Here is a 16,363-nt window from a genome sequence, read left to right as displayed (position 1 = left end):
TGCCAAAGTGCAGCAAATAAAGGGATCCACAGTCACCTGCAAACTCTGATCCTTAATGAGGGTTTTTGTTTGTTGTTCATCCAATAGGGAAGATAGGAGGAAAAACTACAGAATTTAGCATTTAATCTAGTCTTAGGTAAACATCTCTGCTACATCTCTTTAATTTCAGCATAAAAACATTCTGCAAGTAAAGCAGAATGGGCTCATAGCTGAAATCTGGACTGCCTGCAGTACTGGATACTCCCTGTAATAGGTACTTGGAAGTTCAGAGGTGGGGAAGTCAAATTCAAAGGTTGAATCTTTAGACAGGGACCAAGTTCTTATCTGTGGGGACTCTCCTTTCTAGAGCCAACACTGCAAAAGAAATCGGGTGTGAGTTTCCTATGCTTACAGGAGTTAATCTCTCTGATGATGCTTTTGGAGCTTCTGTGGATCATATGTAACCTACTCTGAGCTGAATCCTAGAACCTACTGCCAAGTTTTCAATCTTGTCCTGATTCCAGGCCAGTTCTCTCTTGAACCACAATGTGAGGAGGGAAAAAAAGACCAGTTGCCAGCAGCAAGTACTTAGCAGCAGCCTCAAGAAACAGTGAAAAGCTGCCATCATCTGCAGCAGTTCTCTCTGCATGGACAGTAGATGAGTCTCGGTGCATTGTTGGTGAGATGGGTCCTCTGCTTCAAGCCCAGCCTTCCTCCTATCATCAGCCCAAAGGCTTGAGAGAAAAGCACTCAAAGCAGGTTGACCCTGAAGAGAGGCAACTCCTGACTGCACTAGATGTGGCAGCTGCTGGAGGCCCAAGCCCCTCTGCCACAGTCATGGTGAGTGGTAATGTTTACAATCACTGAAAGGAGGAAAACTCGGGACCAGTTCCAACTGGCCGTGTTGGGAATCTCAGACTAGGTAAGCTGTACGAGGACTGAGGGCACCACACAGTATACCAGCTTCAGAGTTAAGGTGTCACTTCCTTTAGAGTAGCTCAGTCCTCACTCTCTGGGATTGTGACCTTTAGAAAGCATCCAAAAATCAAGTCCAGCTTCATTCCAGGAAGCAATGGCCAAAGCAGAAGAGTGCTTAGTAACTGAAGGTGCCTGATCATCCTTGGGGGCAACACTGCTCCCTCCTACTGCCTGGGAAGGAGTTGAAGCAACTGTCAGGCGTGCTCTTCTCCCTCATTGGAAACATGCCGGTATCCTGGGGGCTGAGACTGTATGCGAAAGAGTACAGTCAAGAGGAGGATTATAAGGAGAAGGAGAATGGATCCACACACAGCCAGACCCACAAACAGTTCTGCAAGGGAGAAAACAAGTGGTAAACATGGCATGGTCCAAGCTTTCCCTTTCTGCCATGCTCTGGTCCAGCCTGGGCTCACCTGTGTCGTGCATGCTGCTTGCTACCTGGCATTCCTGCTCCCAGTCCTGGGGAACAACAGGATCTGTGAGTTCCAAGAATCTTTGCAGTGGGCATTTATGCTGACAGCCAGGGATTGTCAGTGGGAAAGGTTCCTTCCCACTCTCGTTCCGGAAAAACATCTCCACAGAGAAGTTACTGGAAACAAAGCACAGCTAGATGACATTTGTTTGTTTTTTTTTTTTTCTCTCCAGCTAAAGTCCTCCCTTCCCAAAAACTTAGTGTGCACACCCTTCCTTTATTCTGGTGGTAGTTTTCCTCCTAAGAGTCTACCACTAGAAGCAAGATTGCATCCCTCTAGGGTGGAGCCTAGCCTAGGTATCTAAGCCTTGAGGTGAAATAGCAGATGTTTTTACTGCAGCCCTCACCCATCATCCTCTTGATACAGCTCAAATAAATGACATGAGGCGTATGGTGCTTGAATCTTGTTGTAGACATCTAGAGCCATCTGCAGTGCCACAAGTGTGGTGTCATGCTGAGAAAGAGGGAAAAAACAAATCAGTCACCCTTACGGATGTGGCGGGGCAGCTCACACCATACCAGTAACGGACAGTGCAGTGCTGACGGGATGTCACCTTTGTAATTCCATGCGGAAGAGGGGAGAGAAACTGTACAGCTGTAACAGTGATCTGTGACGGTGCCAGAGAAGGGGAGGAAGTGAAACACAGCCATATATATCCTGCATTGTTTTTTAAGAATCTCTCTAGGGAGTAGTTTGGGAGAGATGCTTGCCTTTCCAGCCAGTAGGCTGCTGGAAAGGGGGGGATGACTGTGTATCTACGCTGCTGAAACATCCCATCTGAGTAGCATCAACCCATCTACCAAATAAATACAGCCATGGCCCCCTAAAGTCTGCAGGCCTAATCCACAAGCCTAAGCTAACAGGAATGAAGTGCAGGTTGGGAATTTTCCTGCATGTCCTACCCAGCCAGAGGCAAAGATGCATGTCCTGATCGCTGCATGGGCTGTGGAGAAGCCAGAAAGGGTTAAAACTATCACCAAGCCCAAATCCCATGAGAGGAGGAGGAGATTGCTAAAAGCTAGCCCCCAAGCTCTGACTTACCGCTGAATAGGCAAGTAGTTTCAGGTTCTGGTGGGCAGAAAGGTTTGCTGCTTTGGTTAGGTTTTTCCTTATGTGATCCAACAGGACCCCTGAGGAAGGGAACAGCTAGTAAGAGGCAAAAACTAGTAAGAGCAGCATGAGGCTCCCTCCCTGGGGCACTCACCGCCTTGCAGACGAGCTTTTTCTACCCGATTGTGGATCCCAAACAGAAATTCAAAACCAAAGTCTTTTAGTTGCTTCAATTGAGTCATGACATCTGGTGTCACCCATACAGGCAAATCCATTTGTGTGCTTGCTAGAAAGAGAAACAGAATACTCATCTGCAGGTAGCACGGATCGCAGATTAATCGGAGAATGGGAGTCGGGGTGTCTGGAGTCCTGCCCATACTGCTACTGATTTCCTCTAGTACTTTAAATATGCCCCTTTCTATTTATGCTTCTGTCCTCATACTGCTGTGCTGCATGCAAAGAATATATGTGGGTTTTAATGTTGTTTCAGAAACTAATAATGAGAAGCATAAAGATTAAATCTAGGATCTACATTTCTGTGAAAGCACAACTGGAGTGTAGGGTTATGTCGTAACACCGTTGCAATAATCTTAGGGCATGTACTTTATGCGTGGCTGATTCTGCCGTCCAGATGGCATGCAGTCAAAAAAAAAAAAAAGATAACTGAGAGAGCATGAACTCAAGGTTTCTGGTGTATCTACAGCACAACTTCCCTGGAGGCTCTGAGGGCTGCTGAAGGATACTGGAGCAAGTTAGCAAGCGTATCAAGTGCTCTGCAGACGTAACACCGGGATGCACCACTGACGAAGCCCAGTACTCAATCCCAGAATACACATAACTGGGAATGAAGAGAAGAATTTGCTTTGCAGCCAACCCATTACAAGAAATACTGGCAGACAAACAGCAGTTGTGGTTCCCTGGCATTACTTGGAGCAATTTCGTATGCCACATTCCATTAAACTGCCAGAAAATGAGGCTGAATATCCTTAAGGGCCTATTCTATCTGAGTGGTTCAGAGAAACTCCCATCAGCAACTTAGCTATTTAGTTAGTTTTTCATCAATTTACAAAGAGAATAGCTGGTAAGTTCAGCTATTTCTTGGGACTTCTTTATTTTCTCCATCCGGACGGCAGAACGGATCTGCTGGCTGAGGTGAGGAAAAACAATACTCTTCAAGGCAGTGTTAGTAAGAGTGAGAAAAAGGAGGAAGCCCAAAGCCGCTGAAGAGACTGATCAGCAGGAGGGTATAGTTTTGGGAGTAAAACAACTCTTCCTCAAAATGTTCCTGGTTTCGTTTTAGGACAGTGAGCTATTCTCTGAGTTCTTGGGGATCATAGCGGTTGTCGGCTTGCCTTCCAGGACCAATTTGCAAGCTCATTAACTATGTCTTGAAAATGAAGAAGATGTGAAATTCTTGATCTCTCTGACCAAAGAGAGATCAGAACAGAAGTTCTGTTACCAACAGAAGTTGCTTCACTGCGATTGTTACAAGACAGGAGATCTGTTTTGTGATACAAAGGGAAAATTTACATAGTGCAATGAAGCTCTGGACTGGATTATCAACTTGCAGCAACTCAGGCTGCCACTTTACATAGCAAAATCCAATTCCATGCAGATTTATCTTTTACATCCCCCAAATAGTACATACCACTGTATACCACTGCCAGCAAGCTAAGTAGCCTTGCACCTCCATAGCATGAGCATGACATAGTGTCAAAATGCTTGGGTTACTGCTTCTTTCACAATTAGCTAGTTTGACATGAAAGATCTCTAGAATTTATTTCATCATGCTGTGTAGTTATACACAAATAAACTTGTGTGCAACAACCGTAAGTCTCCTGGGTACGTGACCTTTACTTTAGCATTATTACAGCACAACTAACCCGATTTTTGATTTGTTTGAGCCTTCATGAGATGAGCTTTCAACAAAACTCCATGTGAATATAGAGTTTGGTGCCCCACCCCAGACAGTAAAAGGGTAACATCTGTCCGAGTCTGTCTCCGGCAAAGGACCTTATAATAGGTCAAAAACAGATGTGGGTGAACTCCACTTAACCTAGAAGAGCATTATTTTCTTTTAGAGATGGCATTAACAGAAGCACAGAAGGAAAGGGATTGATCCAAAGTAACAGAAAGGTAGTGGTAGAACCAGGAATAGTCCTAATTTAAATAATAAAATTATTATTTAAATTATTTAAAAACTCTGTCAGTTTCCAGAGATCTCACTTCTATCTTACTTAACTCAGACTTGGTCCACAGTAATCGAAATATTTCAGATTGCAGTCATTTTCTAGTGACTTTCAAAAGAGGTATTTATTATATAGGTGAGACTTTTTCTGGCTCTGGTACGATATATATCAAAGTAGGAGGTTATAGGGTGAAAAAGTAGGTAACTCTTGAAACATGCCTCTAGTGAGTTGGAATTGTTATTATTCTGAAATTAGAACATTACTTCTAACTGTAGGGTGGGAATGGTGAAAAGTTGTTTTATGGGATTTTGCAAAATAATTTTCTGCCAAATCCAGTGAGTCCTAAAGACCAAATTCCCACAGCTGTAAGATGATGGCCAAACTTACTTCACAGAACAGTGTGTCATACACACTCCAAATACTCTCGAGAGAGACATCCCGGATCCCAGTCTCATTTGCCACCATCTGCAGGAATTGCTGTAGGTATGAGAAAAGAGAAAGGCCTTCAGTTTTCTGTTTCATACTGTATTATATGCACGGGTACTCCTATCCTTTTCTTAGAGCTCTGATTATATATAGAGAGGTGATACTACTTTAACTACAAGCCTAAGACTACCTTATCTCATGCAAACAATCGCTTACCCAATTCTCTTTGGTCTTATTTATGTAGTCTGCTGAGTGCCGAGTTTCATTCTGTAGCTGTTCATACCGTGGACAGGGGGTCAAAGGAAACTTCAGTAGCTGGGCAGAGACAACAAGAGCAGCTAGGTCACCGAGAACACAGAAGTACAGCATTTGCAGTCAACACGCGCAACTGTAACGAAACCCTGACTGGTGGATGCATCTATAAACAGCCTTGAGTACTGCCTCCTAACATACTTCAGATTGTGTGTGGTCTGCTGAGGTGTTGCAGCTAACATGTTGAGTGAACACAGCCCCTGAATTCTCGTCTTGTCCTGAGAACAGAAGAGCCTTTGCAAGGTAGGTCCCAGGAGAAGTTCAACACAATCTGAATCACGACGGAAGCCAAGACTTCTGGAGAAGTCAGCATAACACACTAGTTGCGTAGTCCGTACACATCCTTGAGACTAACTTACCCTTTCCTCGGACTCAGGCACTGTGTGCACAGGGATGGGCTGCCAGGAAATGTTAGGGTTGAATATCTGTTGTCCCTCAGGGGGATACAGGCCTGCCAGATTGGCCTCCGCACTCATCAGCGTCCGATCACAGTCTGTGCTGCGGACGAAGATCTGCCAGGACAGGGACAGCGCACCATTAGTAACGCTACTGTAAGCGGTGCTGCTCGGACACAGGACAACGCACTTGCTGAGGAACATTGCCAAGTGCCCTGCAGCTGCTCACGGATAACGGGATAACAGGACTTGAAGTTACCAAGCCTGCTGATGTCAGCCTGGACAAAACCGTAAGGATAGACAAAGACAATTTAGTGTGTAATACTGGAGCAGTCTGTTCTGGATCTGTGGGATAGTCAGATGCACCGTGTGGAGATTACAGATAGAAAGGAGTCTGAATATGAGAGTCAGAGAAGAGTGAGACAGAGATGCAGATAATGATGGACACAGTTAGGAATGCACTATATTTACAGAGCAGGACTGGGGCAAACTCCTGCATTCAGTTCTCAGTTCCAGCAATGACCTGCTGTGCTCATGAAAAATCCTGGCTTCCCCAAGCCTCAGTTTTTCCATTTAAGAAACGAAGACAGGAGCGATCTGACTAACAGGAGAGGAAGAAAAGGAGGACCTGAGATTTGATCATTGTGGGATCTTAGGATTAACAGGCCAAGACTTACCATTCCAGAGCTCAGAGAGAGAGGTCTGAGCCAGAAAGACAAATGAGAAAAACATGGAAAAGTCAGAAGGTCAAATGGCAAAACTTTGGTATTATGGTATCTGTGTACTGAAAACACTTAAGAGGAGACTGGAGAAAAACCAGTGATAAAACAAGAGGACCACATAGGAAATCATGAAAGAATGTCCTAGAAAACAGCATATTGAATCTGAAACAACAAGAACAAAAAGCCTGAAGAATTAAATACAATGTCAAGATTGAGATTTAAAAAAAAGCATTAAATTAAGAGAAACATGAGAAAAAAATACACCACGGTCACTCTGTGTAGCATCTTCCATGTGAAGTGTATCTCCAAATTTAACAGTCATGAGGAAAAAAAAAAAAAGTTATCTTTTCTTGACAATTTCTACCCATTTTTACCTCTTAACTGTGTGTGGCTTGGAAACAACTGACGCTGTACTCATTAGATAGGATTGCTTTCAACCTCATAAGCTCTGAAGAGATAGAAAGGAAATATTTAAAAGAAAAAGATCTAATTCTAGAAGTGCTGTAAAAAAACAAGCAAGCCCTGAGCGTACATGCTTTCTTCAGCACCTTTTGCCAGGGCTCCAGCTTGTCACTGAGTCAGGTGACAGATGGTCATATGGTGTCACGCAGAGCAACACTTCTTACAAGGGAGGTTGCTCAACTCTAGCAGGGGTTCAGGCTTGGTTAGCAGAAGAGCTTTTGTTTGCATATGCCTTGGTTTGTTTTTCCTCCTCGAGCAAGAGAAGGTAAACAGTTTTTGCTGGCAAAAGCTTTATAAGAGTGAAGTATGTTTGGAAAGGAACTATTGAGGAAGGTTAAAGGATCTGAGTTTGAGCTGATGCTGGAAGTTTGTTGATGAAGCAAATGTCAAAGAAGGCATGTAATCTGAACTACGGCAAGCTGGGTGTTTACTGGGGATCCCAAAAGGGGGAAACAAACACAGAAAATTGTACAGGGATTCTCAGTTTGCCCCATCTGGTCAATCACCCAGAGTGAGCTCTGATAAAATAACTGAACTGATGCAGAGCCGGTAGTGGGACAAGGGGTCCTTGACTGCACGCTGTCCAATCCGAAACCACATGACAGCATGCCTCTCATCATGACACTTGCTCACTTTCCAGCTGACTCACACCTCTTTTGAGCAGCAGTATTTGGAAGGATTTTCTATTTCCTTACGTTTTTTTCGATCTTTCAAAGTTTTTCCCTGTATGTAGCACATGGTTTTCACAAGAGCTCCGTAACTTTTTGTAAAAGAAACCTACCAGTTTCTCAAGAACTATTATAAAGTGTCGCAATATCCTGGAGAAAGAGAGGAAAGTTAATAGCTTCGGGGACTGATGCCGTTGATACTTACAAGTGGAAACAAATGAGAGGGTCACTTCTGGTTGGTAACTACTGCTTCTATGTACAGACTCCCATGAGATTGTACCTGAAGTGCACTGGGGCAAACACGGGCTGCATTCTTGTCAGCTGATGCGACCAAAATAAATCTCACAATCTCGAGTAAGAAACAAGTACCGGCTACAACACAGCATTCCTGTTCTTGTCCCCTTGACTTCAGAGCAGGCGGCTCGAGCAGTCCCACAGCCGGTGCTGTTGCAGGCGTGGCCCCCGGCCCGGGTGCCTGAGCACCCGCGACGAGAGCAGCGCTCAGTACCGCTGCCCGATCCGCCCCCGCCGGGGCCAGGCTCAGAACGAAGCCTGCGCTCGGCACCCCCTTCTCCAGCTCGGGCAGCCTGCGGCGGCGGCAACGAGCTAGGAAATAAAAACACTTTGAGACGCGGGCGCCGGCGCTTCCCCTCCGAAAGAAGCCACCGCGCGAGGGCAGCGCTTCCCGCAGCCCCCGCCCATCAAGCTGGCGGCCCAGGCCCCCGGGGGCCAACAGCGCCGTTCCCCCGACCCCGAGCCCCGGTGCTGGCGGGGCGGCCGGCGGCACTGACCTCCTGCCGCCGGTACGTGTCGCTGAGGAATCCGCGGTAGCGCCGCCGCAGGGCCTGGCCCAGCGCCCACTGCTGCTGCATCCCCACCTGCAACGGCACCGGGCGTTACCGGACGGCGGCCGGCGCCGGCCGGCCCCCCGCCCGCCGCGGCCGCAGACGCACCTGCGTGAGCTGCCCTAAGCCCTGCTGCCAGGCGCTCTCCTGGGAAGGGGTCCCGCGGTAGGCCTTGATGGGCGAGCGGTCTCCGTGCCGGTACACCTGCGGGCGGCACAGCGTCACACCGGGCCCGGCCCGACCCCCGGGTCCGGTCCGGTCCGGCACAGACCGCTCCCGCCGCCCCCCTTCCCCCTCACCAGCGTTACGAAGCGGAGGCTGCGTGGCCGGGCGGGCGGCGGCTGCAGGCAGAGCGCCAGGAGGAGCAGGACGGCGCCCCCCCAGCCGCACCCCGCCGGACGGCCGCCCTGGCCTTTCTCCCACCACCGCAGCGCGGACCTCGCCGAAGGAGGCCGCGGGCCCGCACGGACACGATTTCCCTGCGCACACCGGAAGCGCTGCGCCCGGGCTCGGGCGGGCCGCCACTCCCGGCGGGGGCTCCCGCTTGCCCGCCTCACCGCCGCCGCGAGCAATGCACATGCGCAACCCCGGCGGGGGCGGGGGTGAGGCGAGGTCAGCGGTGGGCGGGGGGGCCGGGCCGGGGCGGTCCCGCCCCCGCCCGGGGGTTTCAGGGGATGCGCTCCCCCCGGGGGGAATGGACGCGCCTCGGAAGCGCCGAGGGGGCGTGAGGTGGCCCCGCTGCGTTCCGCGCGGCTGGGCAAGGCAAGGCGAGCCGGCGTGAGGAGGGGGCTGGGACTTGGGCGGGCTCCCGGAGCTGTTCCCGCCTCCTGACAGGCGGAGGTGGAGCCTGGCGGCGGGGCGACCCGCTGAGCCCGCCGGCCTGCTGCGGGAGCGCCAGGGCCCGGTGAGGAGCCGCGTACGGCCGGGTCGGGCCCGGCCCGCCGGGGTAACGGCGGCGTCCTCCGCTGGCCGGTCTGCGCTCGGCAGCTCTTCGGAGGCGTCCCCGTGGGCTTCAGCCACGTAGGTGCTCGGCGGTGGGTAGGAACGGGCCTGGGAACGCGGGCGTTTAGTCGCGTTACGGCGTGCGGTGCGATGCGGCTCTGCGCCTCGCGGATAAAGAGTTACCTTGGATCTGCCTCAGACGCGCGGTCACGCCCGAGGCTTCTTTTTCAATCAGAAGAAGTTTCACAGTGTCCGTGGCGTCACCTGTGCGTAAAGTCTTAACGGACAGAACAAGGGAAAGCGTGCTGGCAGGGCACAGCCCGGCTGCCCGGGCTCCGTGGAACGTTGATCGTTCCCATCCCTTGGCTCAGCCGAAGGGTGCCGGTGCGGGTGTAGAATCTGCTGCCGACTGACAAGAGCCCGTCACGGCAGTGTTTTGCCCGATTCGGTCGTTCCATGCGAACCGCGGCGGAATTACGCGAGTGTGTCTGAGGAAACTCTGCGGCTTCTGCTGCGTGGCGGGCGCCTGCCGAAGTGTTAGCCACGATCTCGTGGGTGCCATTTATGTTAGCGGGGAAAATTCAGAGGCCGTTAACCGATTTTGTGATATTTAGCGCTCGTCTCCACCTCCTACTGTGTGGAGGCAGGTGATTGATACATGGGGTTCTCAGCTTTTGCTTTTTTTGAGAAAAGAAGGAAACGTCGCTCTCGTGTTTGCAGAGAAATCTCGGAGACATGAAGCCCCGTGGGTCAAAAATCATCTCGTTTGTATGTGTTTATTTGCTTAAAACCTCATGTGGTTTGCAGGAAGTCACGTGTGTCAGGTTTTATAGTGCTGAATTATCTATGAAACAGAGGGGTTATGTCAACGCAGCTGTGGTGTAACACACAAAGTTCAGCTGGATGGAATAACGTGTTTAACTTGCTCGTGCTTGAGCGCTCAGTGAATTTAAACTAACGCTATTTCGTATCTCTGGAGGAGTGTGAAGTTGTGTTATTTTTTTTGCTGATACTGTACCTTGGGGGTTCTTGGGGGGGGGGGGGAGGGGGCGGATGGAAAAAAGGTTATTTGCAGACGGAGACCGCGTGCTGCTCCTCCTGTGGGTACCTGCTTTTTTTATTGTCCTTCTGCTGGCTTCGCTCCTCTCCTCCGAGCAGAGGTGAGGGCGGAGGGCCGGCAGCGACCCCGCGATGAGGGGGAGCCGGGAGCGCCAGCGGGCACGGAGGGGCGTGGGACGAGGGTCTGAACCCGTCCATGGTCGCAGTTTCGGTGACCCGTAAGTAGCAGGCAGTGTCTAACGCTGCGCTGGCTCCGGAGCGCCGGGGGCTGCCGCCGCCTCCCACCGGCTCGCAGGGGGCGGGGGCGGGGACGGGGCGGGCGGCGCCTGCACGTGATCCGGGGCCGCGGCGCGCGTGACATCACTGCAGCTCCGCCGCGGCGCCCCGCCGGGAGCGACGCCGGGAACAGCGCCGGGCCGGGCCGCCCCTCCTGCCGGCGGCTCGAGCACCTGCGCCACGGGGTGGGGCGGCGGCGGCTGCTGCACATCGCTGGGGAGCCGCGCTGGTAACTTTTCTCCTCGGATGCGACTGTGGGGGCGGAGAGGCGGCGGGGCGGGCGCCGCCTCTTCCTCCTCCTCGCTGCCCGCGGGGCCGGCCCGGCCGCTCCGCGTGTCCGTGACTCACGGCGGGGGACGGGGACGCAAACACGCTCTCCTGCCCCGCGGCTTTCCGGCCCCGCGGTCTTCACCGGTCCGAGCCGCGGCGGCGCTTCCTGGGACCCGGTGCCGGCGGCCCAGCGAGGTGCCGCCAGCCGGGCCGGAAGGTGCTGGAAGGAATGGGAGCGGCGGCGGAGGCCTGTCCCGCCGAGCCACCCGGGGCCTGGCGGGGGTTCGGGCCGGGTTGGCGGCAGCCGGCGGCCCCGAGCGGCGCGTTTCCCGCGGCGGCTCGGCGAGACCCGCCGGCCGGGCTCCCTGCGCCGTGGGCGGGAGGGGTCGCTTCCTCGGCGTGAGCGAGGAGGCGAGCGCCGGCGGCCGTGCGGTGTCTGCGCTGCGGGCGGCGGCGGGGCCTGCCGGCTCGGGCTGGCGGTGGTTGCGCAGTCGCGGCATTGGAGAGGCCTCCCCTGCTGAAGAGGTCCGAGAATGGGCCGCAAGAGCAGGTGGACGGACCTAGCGAGGTAGAGCAGGCGCTTACGGAGGGGCGTCAGTTACTCCTGGCTGTTATCCCGCATCCAAAGAGCCTGGATCTCTGTTTGCTATCTCTGAGGCGCTGTCACATGCAGCATGGAGATGTTTACTTGCTTTGTGGTGACTTGTTAGCTTTCCTCTTCCCTTGTCTCCTTTGCTCAGCTCTGCGTTTCTCTGTCTCATTCACCTGTTGCATCCTGTCAACCCAGATCACAAGCTTTCTGGGACACGAACTTGTCTGCACAGCTGTCAGTTTGCATGGTGCTGTTAGAAGGTAACTTTGCTTACATTGATGATGACTCTTTATTGCTGTTTCACTGCCACTCGTTGTGCTGAGGTCCACAGATCTGTCACAGCAGCTGTTTCGTTATGGGCCAGAAGGAAGCCTTGGGCCACTGGTGAAAGAGAAAACTTTAGCTCCTGAAATTTCCTCCTCCTTTTTCCTAAAAGCACAGCTGGGCTATTTAATGCAAGGCTTTTTTGAGGGAATCTCTAACACTGAGACAGGTTTCTGACTAACCATTTGGATCACTGCATGTCAGCTGGTTTCTGGCTATGGCTGCAGATTATGTTTTTCTGTAGGGAAGAGTCCTCTCAGCTCTGCTGCTCGTTTCAAGGTATGTGGAGTATTGGCTGTTCCCAGGGGAGAAGGCTATACCTGAGGACAGACTGAAGAAAAAGAAAAAGCTGGGTTTTACTTCCTTTAGTGAGTGGTGGGCTTGGTTTGTGAAGTGAGTTTTAATCAATACATAACCCCCCTGCCAAGGTAGAAACAGGAAAAAAAGTCTTATCTTTTAGTTAGGGAAGCAAATGCGATTTGAAAACTTCAGCCAAGTGTTGCTGAGTTCAGCCCTTCTTTCCTTTGGATTTTGGAAAGAGAGCATTGGATGTGGGACACGTTGTGCCAGGACCAGATGGAGTTTGGCCTTGTCGTGCTTCTCTGCTATCGCACCTGTGGCACATTTGCCGGAAGATTACTGCAGCTGCAAGACTTGTGAGGGGAGACCGACAGTGTGGCTTCCTGCTGTAACTTTTGCTTTTTGAAATCTAGCACTGAGCTCAGTGATATTTCTTTTTTCTATGTGCATACGCCCATGCATCCTTCTTTGTATGGAAAGGCCAGCTCTTGCAGGAGAAAAGCAGGGATGGAAATACAACCTCCTCCCTTCTCCCCGTGCTGCTCCCCCCCCCCCCAAAAAAAAAAAAGAGAAGGTGGGGGAAATAAACTAGCCTCAGGTAGGACAGAACATGGGTTGTTGCGGAGCCGCTCGGGAGTTCTGTAGCTGCCAGAGGAAACCTTCAGCTACTTGTATTGTGAAGGGATGCGAAGACAAGTACTGTAGCAGGGACTATATATAAATTGTCTAATCTAAAAAAATAAGAAACAGGAAACTTTATCACAGAATTTGTTGTGCCCTGGCTGTGTGCCTTGGGTTACCGTTGTTGGTTGTTTCCAGTTACTGCTGCCGCAGCTCCCTGCACCTTGTCAGCGTGTTTCCTTTACCAGCTGGCTGTGCAGCGAGGAGGCAGGCAGAGGGTGTGCAGAAGAACAGGCGTGCAGCCGTTTGAGTGGAGAGCGTGAGTTTACTGCCTTTCCTGATTTCACACTTGGCCGGAAGAGTGTTCCCAGTGTGTTAAAGTGCATTGATGGATATGACTTTTTTTTCTCAAGATAGATGCTTTCTTTAGGATTGAGTTCTCACAACTCAGAATGCGTGTTCTGCGGTAAACAGAAGGATGAATTTTTTGCTGTTAAATGTTTGATTTGGTGCTGATTGTCTAAGATCTCAAAAGTCAGGTCTCATAATTAGATCTGGTCTGCGATTCTATGGCTATCAGGATTGAGTTTTCAAATTTTTAAGGTTTTGAATTTAAGGTCTTCAACTGTTGCTGTTTTTCAGAAGTCGTATTCCCAGATCTGCCCAAGGAAGAGTACCGAATATAATGTGCTTTGTCTTGAACTGGTTGAAGGATGATCCTGCTTTCTGCTCTAGTAGCAGCTGCTGTGAAAGTCTCATTGTCACAGATGTGTGGGTCTTTGCATGTGAATAGGAAAGCTTATCAGATTGTATGTCACTCCCTGTGCCTCCTGCACCCCGAGTAGTAAGATTCACAGATATGACATCTTGGGGAAAAATCATCGTTTCAGAACTGATGGAAAACCTGTTTAACAAAGAGATTTGTTTCATTGGGGGGAAATTGTTCTGCTGATCTGGAGTAGGATATGCTACGTTGTTTTTCTCACAGCCTAATAATTAGGAAGGCGAATCATGTTCTCTTGGCTGTGGAAACTGTCTTGGTAGCAAAGAACCTTATCTTGGGAAGGAATTCAGGGGAAGCCTCCTGCTGACATGTACAGGTCTGCATTTAGGCTGCAAACAGGTTGAACTTGGGTCCGTTAGATCATACTTCTGCTAATATACAAGTACCAGCAGTTGACTTAGCGTTTTCGTTGCAGTTACTGCAGCTAGAAACTGTATCATAGTTTGGGTTTGAGAGATGTGTATAGTGTTAAATTAGATGAGGCTGTCCATGTTCTGGCAGATCTTAAAAATTTCTCTATTGGAAGTGATACGATGGATTACTTTAGCAGTTCTGTGTGGTTTTTGTTCTGTGGCTTCCTGCTCAGGACAGAATACCTTTTTTTCTATTTTTGGAGCGTATACAAATTCCTTTCTTGTGTCCTCACTAAAAAGGAGACACTCTGGAGTCAGTGTAGCTTGCACTTTTAGATCTGGAGGATCTCAAAACCAGTAAAACAAATTGCTTGCTTTATTGAGTGTCAAAAAGAAAATGTTAAGGTGATATACTCAATTTCAATGTAATTTCATACATCACTTTGAAGTATACCACTGTCAAGTTTTTAAGTATCTTATTTGGGGAAGGCAAAGGCTAATTAGGGTAGTGCACAGAGAGCAGAACACTATAGACCATCCACTTGTTTAAGGGAGGGGAAAGATAAATGTTTATTTAGTGGGAAGTTGATGAAGAAATGAAGAGAACAATGTTAGAGAATGAGGAATCTAATTATTGTTTTTAACGGGCCAAAACTAGTGTCTGTAGGATTAAGTGTAGGAGAGCTATCTCGTGGGATGTGAAGATTGAAGCGATTTATAAGCCATGCTGCAGAGTCAGGTTGTATTGTGTATGCATAGAAACCTCTCTGGGATGTAATAAAAGATGCTAGGTGAGCATCAGATGGATTGCTAAAGCAGATGACTGACGAGAGTAGGTGTCTCCAGGCGTGTAAGGCTTCTAGTTTGTTTTAAGGCTTTTTAAAAAAAAATACTGGCAAATTACTTGTACAATTTCTAGGCACGAATTGGGCATGCAAGTTGTATTCTGTCTCCCTCCAGGGAGAGGACCTAGTCTTGGCTAGCTGGTCCTCCCACAGCTATGAAACAAACAAGGTTAATTGGCTTAAATCAAGGCTTCCCACTTGCTGATTTAAATCATGATTAAGCTGGTGATTTAAATAATTCATTTATGCTTTGTTTTGCATTTGATACTTTCTTAAAAGGAAGATTTATTCTAATTGGTTAGGCTGATCTGCCTACAACTACTTGCTGAGCAGGATGATACATTATAACTGCGTACACCCCTTATATCACAATAAATGTTTTACATTAGAAAATTGTCGTTTGTATTTACTAAGTGAATAATTTATTTCCTCATGGCTTGTACAAAACTGAATAAAAAGGTCAAATTAATACGTAGATTTCGTTTTAATAATTGGACTATAATCATGCACTGGATACACAACAGAAAATACGCTTTCTGGAGTGTGTGCTGTTAAACTGAGCTATTTTAACAGAGTGGTGTTATCTGTTCCTTACCAAATGAACCGGTTGTTTTTGGTCATTGTGTCCTTCCAGATCTTAGAATGAGCATAACTCATCCTCCCTTGTCTTGTTTTTATTCAGAGATTGAAGAAATGCCTTCCCCCTGTTTATGCTGCCTCCTCTGAGTAACTGAACTAACTTAATCAGGGAATTGAGGAAACTAATCTTTCTGCCCTTTTAAGAAATATTTATTTGGTACTTCAGTGGATTCCTGTTCTGCAGACTTGATGACTTTCTAGACTTCAGGAATTAGGCTCTTTAAACGTTCTCCAACAACTGTGTGCCACTTGGATAAGATGTGCGTTTGTCTAAATGACTGTTTTAGACTTTATCATGAATTGGCATTTACTTAGAAAATAAATTTAATGAGTGTAATCTTGAAAAATGTGTGCAAATCCATTTAAAGGAAAATGTTTGGAGTTTAAATAGTCCATCTAGGCCTTTATGAAATGAGGGCAAAGAGGTAGGACTCTGCAACAGCTCCATAGTGTGTCTTGGTTGCCAGGGACATACATGCAGAAGTGTGCCAGCCCCCAAAGGACTCCACATACTATGCCAGTCAGTTTTCCTGGAGGATTTTACACAATCAGGCTGTCAGATATGCATGTGTGGTGGCTTCTTGAGCACCTACCAGCAGGAGCCCACATCCAAGTGTTTGTGAGCATATGAAGTTGCACAGCCTTGGACGCTTGCTGTGATAGCATGTGCCTTGGCATGCGCACACACATGTGCACACACGGAGTCCTGTGGCCAGCACTTCTCACCAGCGTGCTTTGGTTTGCATGAGTGCTGCTGCTGAGGCAGGGCAGCTCACCCAGCTGCATGTTTCAAGAGCGGAAAGAAGTTGTCACCTTGCCTCCAAATACCAACTCTGATTCTCGTCTTCTGATTGACTGC

At 49.3% G+C, this 16,363-nt stretch overlaps 2 protein-coding genes across 2 annotated transcripts in view; one reads left to right on the top strand and one right to left on the bottom strand.

Moving 5' to 3' along the window:
* Positions 1–72: 72 nt before the first annotated feature.
* ACP2 (acid phosphatase 2, lysosomal) lies at positions 73–8,625 on the bottom strand. Its single transcript, XM_086614126.1, has 10 exons — positions 8,608–8,625; positions 8,446–8,532; positions 5,767–5,919; positions 5,312–5,410; positions 5,053–5,146; positions 2,635–2,766; positions 2,472–2,560; positions 1,777–1,883; positions 1,371–1,546; positions 73–1,288 (listed from the first exon to the last, which is right to left on the bottom strand). Exons 2-10 carry the CDS (start codon positions 8,524–8,526, stop codon positions 1,152–1,154), a joined length of 1,068 nt encoding a protein of 355 aa, XP_086470252.1. The 5' UTR covers positions 8,527–8,532; positions 8,608–8,625; the 3' UTR covers positions 73–1,151.
* An 859-nt stretch (positions 8,626–9,484) lies between these two features.
* Positions 9,485–16,363, top strand: part of NR1H3 (nuclear receptor subfamily 1 group H member 3) — a 32,123-nt gene continuing 25,244 nt past the window's right edge. The window contains 1 exon segment of the mRNA XM_086613496.1: positions 9,485–9,519. The gene's annotated coding sequence lies outside the window, so the exon portion shown is untranslated.

The sequence above is a fragment of the Tauraco erythrolophus genome, chromosome 6 (assembly GCF_009769465.1).
Source record: "Tauraco erythrolophus isolate bTauEry1 chromosome 6, bTauEry1.pri, whole genome shotgun sequence".
NCBI classification, from domain to species: Eukaryota; Metazoa; Chordata; class Aves; order Musophagiformes; family Musophagidae; genus Tauraco; species Tauraco erythrolophus.
The sequence above is the reverse complement of the archived record's forward strand: the minus strand, read 5'-3'. Positions and strand labels throughout refer to the sequence as shown.